A 15,396-nucleotide genomic window follows, 5' to 3' on the forward strand; every position below is an offset into this window, starting at 1 on the left:
CATACATTATTTCTACCTCACACACTCTTGGCTCGTACATCCACACACCACACAGCGCACATAGCTCCACATATAACCTCTGATGCATTATTTCTCTAGCCTTCAGTGTGAGAGTCACAGGTGAGTCCTGGCTGCTTTCATCATAGGCTGGCTGTCCGGCTGGCTGGCTGGAGTCTCATCTGTCCCTGGGTTGAAATTGCCAATAAAGAGGGCCTCATATAGATCACCCCCAACGGGGGCTGGCGACCTGTCATGCAGCCCATGATTCCTAGCTCTCAGAGAGGAGAAGAGGGACAAATAACCCTCTGAATCTCCCTATATCTATCTCGCCACCCTCCCCCTCCACTCTCTGTCTTCTTTTCCAGTCACACACACATACATGTCCCTTCTACACCTCTCCAGCAGGCCATAAAGTGCCACGCGAAAGGGATATAGTGGACACAGTCAGAGGAGAGACAAGTGCCGGCCTGAGCTTTCACTTTCTCGTTCCAGAGGCAGTGAATCAAACTAATGGGTTAAAGGCATGAAGATGGATGAGTGGGGAGGATTAGGAGCCGGGCAGAGGTTTCCCAAATGCATTCTCATACGCTTTTTATTCTTAAACATTTTAAACTATGCAATAGAAAAGAGGGCATTTCATTAAGGCCTTCTACATATGTAAGAAAAAAATTAATATTGCACCACTCAGTCACAAATCACAATATATCCCTGAATACTTCGAAAATCAAGATGACACAAAAAGAAATGACAAACACATTAATTTAAATATTTAGAATATACTACTGCATTGCTATTACTAGCAAGCAATAAGTATTACTCCGACATGATTCATGTGCATAATCCCTTCAATGATAAACTGAATATACTGGTTTCAGTTTATTTTAGTAAAGAGAAACAATGCTATCAATGCTGTAATAAGTTATACATGATTCCCTCTCTTTTTACGAGTTACTTTTTAATTTCACATTAAAAGTGAAATTTTTACAAGACAGTCTTACTTGAAGGCTGCAAGTGGACTGTAAGCAGAGATGGACTTTGTGATATTTGAAAGACCCACAGTGCTCCCTGCTGGTGGGAAACAGAACAGCAGATGAGTGTGTGACAGATTCGTGTGTGTGTGTGTGTGTGTGTGTGTGTGTGTGTGTGTGTGTGTGTGTGTGTGTGTGTGTGTGTGTGTGTGTGTGTGTGTGTGTGTGTGTGTGTGTGTGTGTGTGTGTGTGTGAGCAACATCACTTCAAACCTTGAACAACATGGGAGTCTCCTTCATCAACCTCAGGCCTCAGAGAGCAGGGGCAACAGTTTTTTCCTAGATTTTGTCTGAATCATGGATAAGAGAGAGAGAGAGAAAGAGAGAGAGAGAGACAGAGAGAGAGAGAGAGAGCGAGAGAGAGAGCGAGAGAGAGGAACCTGCATGGCCCGTGGGCAACTTCAATAAAAGACAATCTGACTTTTCAGAAGCTATAATAATCAAGATCCTCCCACCGTGGTTGTTTGTCTGAGGGGGACACGGATGGCTATGGAGGAGGAAATTCAGAGCGGTAATTAATACTCCTAAGTGACTGCTGCTGGATGGAAGACAGGGACAGGGCTTGTTGTGGCTGTGAGCTGGTACTGTGTCCCCCAGCATGTCCCACAGCTTCATGGGCTGGCATGTAAGTGGAGAAGGAAATGGAGAAACTGCCATTATAACTCCTTTCGTCTGACTGCAGGGCCTGTCCTGATCAGAGACGGAAATGTCCTCCATTACACACACACACACACACACACACACACTCACACACACACACACACACACACACACACACACACACACACACACACACACACACACACACACACACACACACACACACACACACACACACACACACACACACACACACACACACACACACACACATTTCTATGAGTATGTCTTCCAATGCTAATCTTGTGTCACAAATGTGAAGGGAAAGACATGAAATGCCACAAAAATGTCATCACTCCACCCTTGTCACTGGCTCAGCTAGCCCTTCCCTCTCCCCTGTAAACATATTCAAACATACACTAATTTGCATGTGTGTGTGTCTGTGTGTGTGCCTGTGCGCGCTTATGTGTGATGGAGTGTGGGACCAGCTTGTTGTTTTTAGCCTTTGGGTGCCTGCTCTGCATGGAGCAGCGGGGTGGTTCCTATAATCCCATCACTGTTGTCGTCATGAAGGCCCAAAGGCCCCCGCCCGGAGGTGTGACATTTCTGGCATCCTCTGACTCTCATCCACTCCCAGAGCCAGCAGCTCTGAGCCAAAAGACACACTGTGCGGACTATCGTGAGTCGTTTACAACACTGACTGAAAGTGACTGACTGTGTGGTGGAATTGGCTTGGAAAATAGATGAAAAACATGTCTTGGAGAATAGATTTCTGTAACTGACCTGAAACAAGCAATGAGTTCTGAATTCATGAGAAAATGAATGAATTTGCCTGTTGTTGTTGTTAATTTTTTTTTGTTTTGTTTATTTGTCTGATGGCTACTTCCTCCAATACTCGGACGGTCTGCTTGCATCTCTTTAATATGTGACTGTATGTGGATCGTGAATCTGAGCAGAATTTTAAGATCTTACCTTTTCATAGGCTGGACAGTTAATCGATAACAACACGAGTAATAAAAAGCATTATTGCTGGAATAATATTATTAAAGATTTTCTACCCGTGATGCCTTCACAGACAGATAATTAGGATGAATGCCAACCCATAAGCTCTCGCACCGCAAAGTTTAAATGTTTTTTTAGAGTCTGTATTTTTCAGTCATTCATCAAGTTTGCTTTGGACAAAATAAACTCAAAAATAAAATCTGACAGGAGCTGTAGGTACAGGCAATGTGCTGACCCCTGTCTTGTCTCCATCTCACAGCTCTCAGCCTTTTCCCAAACTGTCACCTAACCGCCTGGCGCCTGTCCCCGCCTTTGCTCCACGGTGGGGATCCAACCGAGCAACAATACGCAATTTCACCAATCTGTGGTGACAGCGTTCATGTCGACAACTCGCAAACCCATCCCGTCTTTCCATCTGCACGCATCTCAGTGGTTAAAATACAGGATTCAGTCAAAGAGCTTTCACAGGTCATGAAAGGTAACAGAGGAGACAGGCGGGGCTGCAGGCCCTGCATCCAGGCCAGACAAATCAGTGTAACGGCATATTGTAAGCCACAGAGTAGGCAAAAAGAGAGGGGGGGGTACATCTACCAGGACTGAGGCTGCGTTTATGGCTATGCCTTCCTCGAGAAGCCCGTCGGCAGTATGGGTGACCCCCACTGTAGATTTCCTTACTAATGTGACCCCAGATTGTGTATCACAATCGGTATGAGAAAACTCCCACAGGCTACAGTTAGTCCCAGGCACTAGGGATCATTGTCCTCAGCCCGCCTGAGTACAGACAGGATGTGGCAGCTTCAAGGCATTTAGTTAAAGGAGACGCATTTTAATGCTGCAGGCATGCATTTATGGAAGCCCGACTCTACGGTAAAAGTGTATGACATGCTGCAGCCAATAAACAAACAGCAAAAAAAGGAAGGTTGGATGGGAGGAAAAATCCAGAGAATCAGCCTTACCTTGTTTCGTGGCATCTAATCATTTGTGATAGTCTGTGTACTCATTCTTATAATTAATTTGTTTTCTAGGACAGCTATTTCTCAACAAATTGGGTATAAAAATATCATCTGTTCTCTTATATTAAGTGCATGCGGTGAAAAGGAACATTGTGGATACAGTGGGTGTGCAAGGCAATAAACATCAGTGGAAGTAGTTCACATGAAGTATAGCTGCTGTCATATGGAAATCTAAAAACCTTGGATATTCAAACATGAAACTGTTATGTTACATGTCCTGAATATTGGTTATTTCGCTTTTATAAATTGAGCCATACAGTCACAATGAGACTATGATGTCACAATTAAAGGGTATGTTTATTTTATTGTAGTGAATAGGTGATATTTACAATACAAGTATAAGGCAAGAATAAAAAAATATATGTTAAATAAATCTTTGTAGAATATTTTGTGGAACAGTTGAAGTACATTCATTCAGGAGATTTAGTCACACTCACACTTGCTCAGTGGAAAAAAAAGTGATCACTGGCTAAAACAATCTTTGGTATTTCTTAGTTAAAGGTAACATTATTAATGAATTTCACTTGTAAAACACTTTCCTACTGCTTCAGCAGACCGCAAAGCATTTTACACTATTAACCGTTGACCCATTCTCACACCAATGGTGACATTCAATCAATTCTTTTGGGGTTCACTGTCTCACCCAAGGACGCTTCAACATATGGAAGGGGGGATGTGTGGGACTGAAACTGAAACTTTCCGTTTGAGGGACGGACCGCTCTACTAACTGAGCCACAGTCACAGACATGACCTCAAGTGTTGTCATCCAGGTGAGCTGATATAAAGAGGATCAGCAAGGAATCAAAGTAAAGCTTGTCGTGTGACAGTCTCAACACAGCTGTCATTCTCTGTGGTGTCATACATGAAGACAGAGGTACATGCTCTTTCTCTCTCTCTCTCTCTCTCTCTGACACACACGCACGCATGTGCACACGCATGCGCACGCACATACACACACACACACACCCACCTGGACAGCTCATAGTTAGTAAACCCAGGTTTGACTGACAGCTGACATTTCATTATGGGGAAATCGCAGCGGCACAGTACAAATCCAACCAGACATGACACACACAATGTCACAGCCAGGACACACTGCAGAAGCAGACAAGCAGGGCAGAATAAACTTTGCTGCAGGACTTAAGACTCAAACTCCAGACTTTCAACTGTCATCTTGATTCCATTTGACCACAAACACTCACAAGAAACATTCTTGGATCACGTGTGTGTTCCAGTGAACTGGCAGGACTGTTTAACATTTATTGTGGGTCAGGTCAACCAACCTTGTTGTGGGGGGTGTTTGGGCATCAGACATCCCTGAATTCATGTGAAGAAAAAGAGGGTGTGTGTGTGTGTGTGTGTGTGTGCGTGTGTGTGTGTGTGTGTGTGTGTGTGTGTGTGTGTGTGTGTGTGTGTGTGTGTGTGTGTGTGTGTGTCTCAACATTCCCGAAAAAATAATACATGATATTGATATGTTGAAATAGTTGTTGATTGATGTCAGCTGCACAAAAAAATGTAAATCATAACTAATCTATTCAAAGTGGTTTGTTTGTTTGTTTGTTTGTGTGAGGTTGAGTGACATAAGCAAGCAAAAAAGGTAAATAAAATATCCCCACACACATTTTGGTCTCACTTATTTTATTTTATTCCATTAGATAATTTAAAAATCTAATTTATTTATTTTACACGTCATCATCGATGCAACAAAACGAAACAGCCACACTGCCTGTTTTGATTGGTGAAATAAACTGTCGTTCAAATTGTGGTAGGCGGGACTTCAGCCATTCATCCAATCAGATTAGCGCTCCACTCACCTCCTCCAACCACACACAGAAACATGGCGTTGCGAGAGCTCGCGTCGCTGGAGAAATACTTGGGACTAAAAAAGCCTAACAAATACAGTACACAGGGGGATAAAAAGGTGATATGACTGATTTATTTTACCGCCCACGGATAATAATAAATATCCGTATTAGTCGATAGTGTGCGCGCTATTATGAGCGCAACATAGATGCTAGCAGGCTGTGCTAAAATGCTAAGCGTGAGTGTTGCGGCTCCTTCGCTTTGTCCACGCTGTTTAATCAGGTCCAAATGAATTGAGTTACTCTGAACGACACAGTCGCTCAGATACGCCTGACATAGCCAGCCAGCACGTGTGTTTCCAGGTGTCTTATTTCCTCGCGTTGGCACAATGAAGCGGCTCCATGCTTTGTGGCTGGTCATCCATAGTAATAAACGTAATGAAGCGGGGGTGGAGTCAGTCAGCTGTCACTGCCCACACTGGACTATTGCAGCTCTCCTGTCGTCTAATTCCAATGAAAACTGCGATTATAGACTCAAGTTTAGTCATAAACTTCCATGCCTACGTCCCATGTGCTTTGTCACTCGAATGGTTTGACCAAATTTTCATAATTGCACCCAAATATCGCAAACGTGGCCCCACCAGTCAATTTCCAATCACCACCAGCCATCCTTGCAGCAATGACGTCATTTACTCCACACAGATCTACTCCTTTTTGCCCATAGTTAATGGGAACATTAGGGTTTTTTGACATTTCATTAACCTTTCTCTCACTGTCTCCTCCCTGACATGTCCGCAGGTTCCAGTACTACAAAATAATAATGGCCCACCACTGGTGGGGCAGGTAACCATCGCCTGCCACCTGGTGAAAGAAGCCAAGCGTCCAGAGCTTCTTGGGGACAACGCAGAGAGCAGGGCGGTGGTGCAGCAGTGGCTGGAGTACAAAGTGACCAAGCTCGACCGCTGCTGTAAGGAAGATATCAAGACCATTCTGAAGGTAAAGATGTTTTTTTTTTTTTTTTTTTAATTGCAAGTGATGTTTCATTATTGGGCTTAAATGTGTATTGACGTAAACACAGCAACACACACCCAGACACATAGAGTCAACAATTGAACTTAAAACGCGTGTTTTTGGAACCTGCACTACCTTAAGAAAACCTAAAAAATGTCAACATCGGAAAAATCACAATTTGATACTTCCCAGTTTGCAACCTTCCTGCATATTTTCAGTGTAATCAGAGCACAAGCTCTTGCTGTATCCTGGAAGAGACCACATTACAACAGACTGTATTTTTCTGTCTAGTCACGGTGAGGAAAGTTGTTCTGATGGTTTGGGGATGGGGGGGGTCAACCACATTTTGTGAATTCCCCACAGTTCCACGTGCTACATTGTAATTTTATTTTATTTGGAATTTCTGCAAATCCCATCATTGCTTGTCACGATGTGGGAGTTATACAAGTGCACCGCAGAGGTGCCAAGGAATCTCTGTTTCTCGTGCCTTTTTTCTTTTTTTTTCTGGCCACCAGTTGGGTCAGTGTGGGTTTGCATCCGCCTTGTTAAGACACAAGCGACAGGAACACAGACTGATGTATGGCCCTTCAGTGACATGGCCCCGCGCGACAGAGAAAAATGCTTTAATGTGCCTGACGCCAGTCAGTGTGAAATGGATCGTCAGCCACCGGTCTGCTGGACGCAAGGCGCCTCTTGGCACCGTGCTGTCAGCGTGAAGTGTCTGCATGTGTGTGTGTGTGCGTGTGTGTGTGCGGACTTCTCAGCGTGACACACTGTTGTGGCTCGGCTGAGAAGTCATGCTGTGTGGCAGCATGTTATCTGGACAGGCCTCTTAAATATTTTAATGGTGCCACTTACAGAAGGAAGTCGCCCTGAGCAGCTCAGGCCTGGTGCCTGGTGGCCCCCTGTCCTGTCCTGCTGCTTTAGCTGCATCCTTAACGGTCTTCTTTTGAGCACACCAGTCATGTCCCGTTAAATTATCCAGACATAACAACGTCAACCGCAGGAGTTGTTAAACTGTATCACCCCGGGATGCAGATCAGAAATTCATAGCTATTTTCTTTCATGCCGAGACTTGTTTACCGAATAAACATCTTGTCACTCACGTAATGTCACCATAATCAAAGCAGAACGGTTCGGCCCTGAACTCTGCAGAAGCGGAAGAAAGTTTGACTCTGCTCCTCTTATTAGGCGAGCACTGTGTGCACTTCCTGCTGCCACAGAATTTGACTCCTGTTGTTTGTTTTGTGATGCAAAAGCTCCATTATTCCATTTTTGACATGTGCCAATGACTGTGTCTTCAGCATCCCGTCTTTCACAAAACTCTTATCAACTCATGCGCCACAGAAAACATTTTGAGCTCTCCAATTCTGTGCATTTATTGTATTCAGAAATTCAAGTTTCGAGTGCTGAGATGGGCATCACCAGCATTAGTTGCCTGCAGGCACGGGGACAGAAGAAAGTTGTGCAAACTCCAGAGGTCACTGTTTTCTGCCTCAAAGAGACGCTGCAACAATGGAAAATAGTTTCTTTCGTATCATGACAGCAGCCAACATCACTGGAGTATGTACGGATAAAGGAGAGTATAAACGGGCACATTGGCACGCGCATCAATGCAGCTGGGAAAAAAAAACACAAATATTGTGCAGTGTTCAGACTGTCCAGTAAAAAATACCAGCTCAGCTCGTCTCAGCCTGTAAAACACTAACAACTCAATGTATGTAGACGAATGCCACATGAATGTTAATTTAAAGTGGGAGCAGGTAGAAAGCCACCCAGGTTGGAGCTCCATGTGCTGTGGGGGGGGAGGGGAGGGGGGGGGACAGGAGAGCTGATTCCCCTCTGATGCTCGACTGGGCTTCAGCTCCATGGCTGTAGGCTAAGAAAAGCAAGGATCTGATTGTGGACAGGGAGGAAGTCTGCAGTCTTCATGCCTTGTTTGGCATCACCCACTCTTGCCGCACAATAACTCCATTTGCCCTCAAGATGCTCTGTGCGTGAGGGTGTGTGTTTATATCCGTGTGTGTGTGTGTGTGTGTGTGTGTGTGTGTGTGTGTGTGTGTGTGTGTGTGTGTGTGTGTGTGTGTGTGTGTGTGTGTGTGTTAGTGTGTGTGGAGTTTTCCCGTTGCACATTGTACAAGTGCTAAAGATGGTCCTTCCCCTGGGACCAGCACTTCCATGCACAACTTTGCATGCACAGACGCGAGCGGAGAAAACACACAAAATGCCCGCCCCAAGTTTACAGACGGCTTCATTAGACTTGCAAGCGAGAGTTGCAGTCATTCGTTAGCGGAGTAAACAAATAGCCTGTTTTTCGTACGGCATCTGTGCTAAGTCGCCAGTCATGGGGAGACATGACATACCCCCTCAGGTTACGCGTTCTTCCCATCCACACAGCACAGCACACAGACTCACACACGCAAGCTCGCATCCAGACTCCCATACCTCACGCACCCACAGACATATAGGTTAATGAACCTGCTGCCGTGTCCCCGTTAGGGTCTGCAGTGTCCATTAAGAGCCTAATATTTCGTAAAAGCCGAGTTAGCTTTGCGGGAGCTTTGAAAATGGGATGCAAAGCGGCTCATAGGTTTAACAACATTGTCTCTTCTCTTTAAGGAGGCTTCATTAGCGATTCTCGTAATGTATTCATCTGTCATGTGAAGACAAGCGTGTTTACATCTGAGTGCTGACAATAATGCATAAATTATCATAAGTAATGGGACAATTTGCATAACATTGTTTGGGGTTGTTTTTTTTTTATGCCCTCTTTCAGGACCTCAATCTCTACCTGCAAGATAAAGTCTACCTGGCTGGGAACCAGTTCACCGTAGCCGATACACTTATGTATTATGGAATCCATCCACTCATCGTAAGTCACGTTTAGAATCTACACTTGTATTCAAAATGAATCAAAGGTTTTCGGTGCATCCTTTCTGGATTGTTTCATCAACTCTTTCAGGTTTGCTTTGCAAAGATTTCTCTCGGGTTCAGTACAGTTACAAAGTTGTCTAACATCACATGTTCCATGCAAACACACATTAGATTGGCCTGTTTTGTGCGCGTACATGTTTTTCCCCCCGTTTAACAAGGACTCGTCTCTTTTCCCTCTCGATCACCTCTCACTTCCATCAAACCACAACTTTAATCAGTAATTTGTCATCGCACACAACGCACAATAAGACCAGTCATATGGCTGTCGGGCACCGGCAACAACTTGGCAATAAACACTGGGACTACAAACACAATCTCACTTCTCCTCAAACAAATAAAGCGATGTGGCATAAAGTGATGTCTTTAGCCTCAGACCAGGGACAAGTAAGTTTGTTACGCCTTACAGGATGGAGGGGGGGAAAAAAGAGTAAGTCCAGAAATGGGAGTGGGGGGGGGGAGATCACATGTTGAGAGATGTCAGTGGATGTGGCGGAGATGGAAGGTTGCCCCCCCGCCACCAGGCAGGCCAGCGTCACTTTGGTTTCCAATCAGGGTGGTTTTTAACCTCGGGGACAGGAGGTCAGTGAACCCAACCCTTAACCACAGCCGGCGCTGATGTTCAATTCATGGAAGGCAACGTTACATGGACATTAAACCTGACTGGTGGTTTTAGGCTGGAATGTTGTCCGTTTGGGGGATTTCCATATTCCACTTAATTAGATGCCGTAAATCTACGCGCCTAATAACATTTATCATCCAAGGACATTTGTGTGAATCGTGTTTTTACAGAACAGTTCACCACCTGCATTGAGCAAAAACAGAAAAATATCCCAGTTCTGCAAAACTTTCACTTCGTTTACTTTATCCATTATGAAAGTGTTTGTCCGAGGCATCGCTCTGAGTCTTTTCTTTTAGTTTTAAATGCCACAATAGAAGTTTTACTGATTGTTTTATCTTTTGGCACCACAGACAACATGAGCATCTATTTTGTGGTATAAAAGTAAAGCACAGCTTCAAATATGCATCTCGGGAAGAGTGACAGCATTTAATGTACTGCATGGATTTTAATTCCCCAGGTTTTGACGGGCCGTCATTTTCCTTTACATAATAGTGAAATTCTATCAGTAAAAATGCTCGTGAACTATATTTGACACCTGTTAAAGTTGTTCTTTAAAGAATGAAGGTACTCGTGATGGATATTTTTTCTTCCTTTGACTCAAAGCTATGAAAAGGGGGAAAAACGAGACAAATTAGTGTGACAGCAACAAAATACTTGAAGTATAATTGTTAACAATCAGGTCATGACTATAGGAACGTTTTTGTGTTGCTCGTTTTGTACTCAAGGAAACTATTTAGTCAATAATCGTCTACTTCATAAATTTCACCACAGAACATTATTGCAATTAATAAAGTAAATAAAGTCAAAGAACATGAGTGAAAAGCTTCAAAATGCAAGGGATTAAAACAAAAACAAAAAACAAAAGGTGCCAAAGATGTGCAGGAAGGTCGGGCTGCATCACACATATAGATTCTTTCAAAAGGTAATTTTTTTTGAAGTGGATATGAATAAATAGGCCACCTCTGTACTAGAGCTGAAATGGGTAATGTGAGGTTAAGGAACATCGGAGCGCATTGACGTGAAATATGTTGTAAGACGGTATTTCACCATTTTGGTTTGACTCCCAACTCGTCCGTATTTTTATTTTGAGACTTCCTTTATGTTTCAAATTTGGTGGTACAGGTCTGATTGTCTTTACATTTAGTATTTTATGTGTTCCTTCCCTCATCAGAACATCATATAAACATACAGTCACACAGAAACGGATCACTTCCTCGTTTGAATGGAATTCGCCAGCGTTGCCTCGTGTCGATTCCCTCGAATACCCAGGTGTTGCCCTCTCTTGTGTCACGCAGGGGGACTTGTCCATCCAGGAGAAGGAGCAGTACATGAACGTAACCAGGTGGTTCGACCACGTCCAGCACTACCCAGGTGTGCGGCACCACCTCCCTCCAGTAGCTGTGCTCAGGAACAGAATTTACACGGGCAGACACCACTGAGTCCTCCTCCCTCCTCCTTCACCCCGACCCGTCGTAAACGTTCTGTCCTCCGGAACAGACGTGGGCAAACCAGTTACATTCGTCTCACAAGGATGTTTCCGCACCGTCACAGTTTTCTTTTTTTATTAATTCCTGCCTTTTTTTTGTTCTGTTTACTCTTTGGATGTCCATTGAGGGAGAAGAATATGTTTGTGTATGAGGTACAATCAAGGGAATGATTGCTAATAAAAAAAAAAGTAGTTCAGGTCATATTTTTAAAACAATCTCAGTGTTTTTAATCTTTATTTTCCCCTGTGGCATTGGCCGTTGGCTTTAAGAAGGGTTGGGAGAAGACGAAAGAAGTTAATCTGTCACCTTAGCGCCTCAGTGCTATGTTAACACTACTTATAAGAAATCTTAATTATCCATCATTGAGAAGGCGGCAGTGAATTGAGCCAGTGACATTATGTATTTGGTGTGACTCTTGGATGTCTTATTTAAAAGGAGGATTGTTTGCAGGGCTGCTATCATGGTAAAAAAACCAAACGTGTTTCTATTTATTAAAAGATTTTTGTTTGAGTATTATAACAACTTAAAATGTTAACGAACTGGTAGTACAATATGTCCTTGGGAAATGCGACTCTCCTCTGTGCCACCTCAGCGCTTCTCTGCACAGTTGGTCTAAATTAACGTGGTCGCTGGCTGTACATCATAACCCCGCGGACCACAGTCCATATTGTTCTGCCAACTCTCTGCCCTGTGGCATCTAATCGGCCTTTCAGACACGTTATTTATTCAGCGTGTACATTTTTTACGTGCGTCTCTCGGCTATTCCACCGGACGCTTTAGTTTCTCTTCGTGTGTGTGTGCGCGCGTATGCACGTTTTTCCTTTTCTTTCTTTTCTTTTCGTTCCTTCCTGATTACATCCGTTGCTCTCCGTTCCACTTCCTCGCCACCAGTCGTATGGGCAGCAGTGAGCAGTTGAGCGTCAGCCCCAGAGTCAGAGATCAGAGTGAGGCTCCAATCAGTCCCACTACCACCACTGTTGATGCTGCAGGCCAGAGCGAGGGCAGCGGGCTCACCAGCTGCCACACAGATCCAGCCAGCCAAGGCCAGAACCCAGGCCCCTGGGCGACAGTCAGCCACTGTGTGTCATTTCAACCCTCCTGCTCCCACGGGGGCTACTGCAGAGAGAAGGACGAAGGGAGGCAGCGAGCGAGCAGAGCAGAGGAGGGAGGGAGGGAGGGAGGCCATGCAGAGAAAAAGAGCACCCAGAGGCCCAGGGATCTTTTTGTGACATGTGAACAATGATCTGTGCCTCTTGAAAGCCTTTCTGCTGTTTGCTGGATGTTGGCTATTAGCACAATTAACAATCGAGTCAAGGCAACGGTGGCACAGCTGTGTGTTAACATAATAAAGGTAATAAAATATTGAGCAAATTTTTGAAGAAAAAATGAGATGGTGGCATTGCAAAGCCTCTTATTGATTAGTTTCTTCCATTTCTGTCATCAATTTTCTGTTGTAATACTTTCATGAGGGCGGGCAATGTCATTGAAATCTCTTCAGATTTTCTGTTTCTCTAGTTAAATGCTGACTCTTCAGCTGCGCTTTACTTAATTCCCCCCTGCTGACAAGGCTTCACATTTTTGCCGTCTGGTGTTTCAAAGCTCTGGTTCCGTTTTCTCATGTAACTTGGTGTTCATCCTGTGCCAATAAATCAAAGGAATACTCGGCTCATGACCCCCGATCTCGCCGCAGATTATTCAGTGTGGGCTTCTTGTGTTCTTCAACTATTTGTTTTCCCATCAACCCACCAGAAGACGACTAGTGTTCGAGCAAGTTCTGCCAGACTGCTCGCTATGTGTTTGCGGCAAAGTGTTACAAAGTGGATGTGAAGGATAAAAACAGCTCGCAGTCATTTGAGCGAGCCTTGTGACCAGTCGGGGCACTTGATGCTGCGGTCTACCATTAAAGAAGCCCTTGTGCTCTCCGTTATGTTAATGTTTGATTGGAATGCTGTTTCCGATGTGTAGAAGCGGCCAGTTCTGCTCACTTGCGAGGTGTAAATAATCGAGTTTCACCCAGTAAAAGTTCCAGCCGAGACGTTAATTTCTGCTTTCGACGACGCCTCACAGTTGGAAAAAAGTTTCACACAGAGCATTAAAGTTCTGCACTAAAATGCAGTCATCAAAATAGCCATCAATGTTTACTATAAAATAGTCAACTTTAATTTAGTATAATTCACACTGAGTAGCTATCTGAAGTTGAGCGTCAACCCACGGTTTTATTAGAATCATAGGAATAGACAAAAAAACAACTTGATTTTCGGCAATTCGTGTTTAACAAAATGAGTTTTCTACTATAAAACTAACCAAAGTCACACACATCATTACTTGTATACACAAGTATAACAATGAGATGAAATTAGTTTCTTATTGTGTACACATTAAGTACTAAGGTAAAAGTAATGTGTAGTTTTAAAAAATAATTCTATTATTTGGAACATTGGAGTCATGTGGGACATTAAGAGTAAACATGCAATCACTGATTATCAATGTCGTAAAGCAGAAGTCGCCATAATTTTCTATAACGATTCAAACTGTTCCAAGCCACACTAACTTGGGTGTGTTCGGAGCTTATTATCAATTTAACTTGGAAAAACCGTGAAGAAAAGTGGAAATTACCATCTATGGTCACTTTCCCTCGAAATAGTTCATGTTTGGAACTTATAAACGTGTGAAACTCAAAGAAAATAATAAACCAAGTGACTCAATCAGCTTCTCTTTCGTTATCTGACCTTTCGTCTCTACTTTTCACAGCACAGAGCAGAATCTTCTCAAATCAATTTGAAGTTAGTCCTCAAGCTGCTGAAAGTGATCCCCGATGATGATGATGATGATGATGATGATGATGATTAGTCACTTTCAGAGGATTCTGTGCTGATGCTGTTGGCAGGATCTCAAAGCGAGGCTCGGCCTCACAGTCAGGCTCCTCCCTGATCAAACCCGGGCGCCGTCAAAGCCAGACGCAGCGATGAGGCCGCAGCAGGTAACCCGGACCCAGGCACCAATTAGGGACGACCTTGGCGCCCACTTCTAAAAGCGAGCGGAGCAGCACTCTGCAGGGGTGGCCCCGCACCGTGGCCTTCAGTCCCCGCAATCAAGACCCGCCCACCGTACCAACTGTGCCCCCGACCCCCGACGGCCAAATGAAAGTGCAATTTAGCCGGCTGCCTGGTGTGGGAGGGGTCAGAGGTTGATAAGGTGGGGTTATCATCACAATTTGCTGATGATTTGCTCCCCTCGCCAAAGAGCTGTGGTGGTGAAAGGGCCTGACAAACCCCCCCCCCCCCCCCCCCCCCTCCCTTTCACTCTGTCTCCAGCAGAGCAGAAGAGGACAAGGGTGAAAAAAGCAATGAAAATGAATGTATGCAAATACATTTAGGTGGTTTAACTCACAAAATGATGGCAGATTCAACTTTTTTTAAAGTTTGTTAGACGTGGAAGCACATTTTTTGCTATTGTCTATTTAATTATCATCTTTTAGTACTCTAATGAGCCCAGAAAATGTGGATTTCACACCCACTTTGATGTTTTTTTCTTAATGAGAAGGCTCTTTGTTCTACATCAGTATGTTAAAGCCACATCCGAAAATATATAGAGGCAAAGTTTCCTGTTTCTTTCTAATATTTGCATTGAGATTGTAACTATCAAATTATCCTGATCCTTTTTCTTGAAAAGTATACCTTTTTTTCCCCTGATTTGTCAGTCCAGCATGTCATGGCATGCAGATAAGCATTCGTTTATTCAACGTCTACAAAATCTTTGTTCAAATTTTGTGTTTGGACACCTCAAGTTTCTCATGTTTTTAAAAGATCCCACTGCCTTTGGACACCAAACACGACTAACAAACACAACGACATGAAAAGACACGTCGACACGTCCATGTACGCCCGCCACCGGGTGGAAA

General features: G+C 44.0%; 1 protein-coding gene across 1 annotated transcript; it reads left to right on the forward strand.

Annotated features, from left to right (window-relative positions):
* The first annotated feature begins 5,465 nt into the window (after positions 1 to 5,465).
* eef1e1 (eukaryotic translation elongation factor 1 epsilon 1) lies at positions 5,466 to 13,144 on the forward strand. The gene is made up of 4 exons (XM_080514689.1): positions 5,466 to 5,563; positions 6,243 to 6,440; positions 9,232 to 9,327; positions 11,304 to 13,144. The coding sequence occupies exons 1-4, from the start codon at positions 5,480 to 5,482 to the stop codon at positions 11,445 to 11,447; spliced, it is 522 nt and encodes a 173-aa protein (XP_080370815.1). The 5' UTR covers positions 5,466 to 5,479; the 3' UTR covers positions 11,448 to 13,144.
* Positions 13,145 to 15,396: the final 2,252 nt, after the last annotated feature.

Source organism: Blennius ocellaris (genome assembly GCF_963422515.1).
Source record: "Blennius ocellaris genome assembly, chromosome: 19".
NCBI classification, from domain to species: domain Eukaryota; kingdom Metazoa; phylum Chordata; class Actinopteri; order Blenniiformes; family Blenniidae; genus Blennius; species Blennius ocellaris.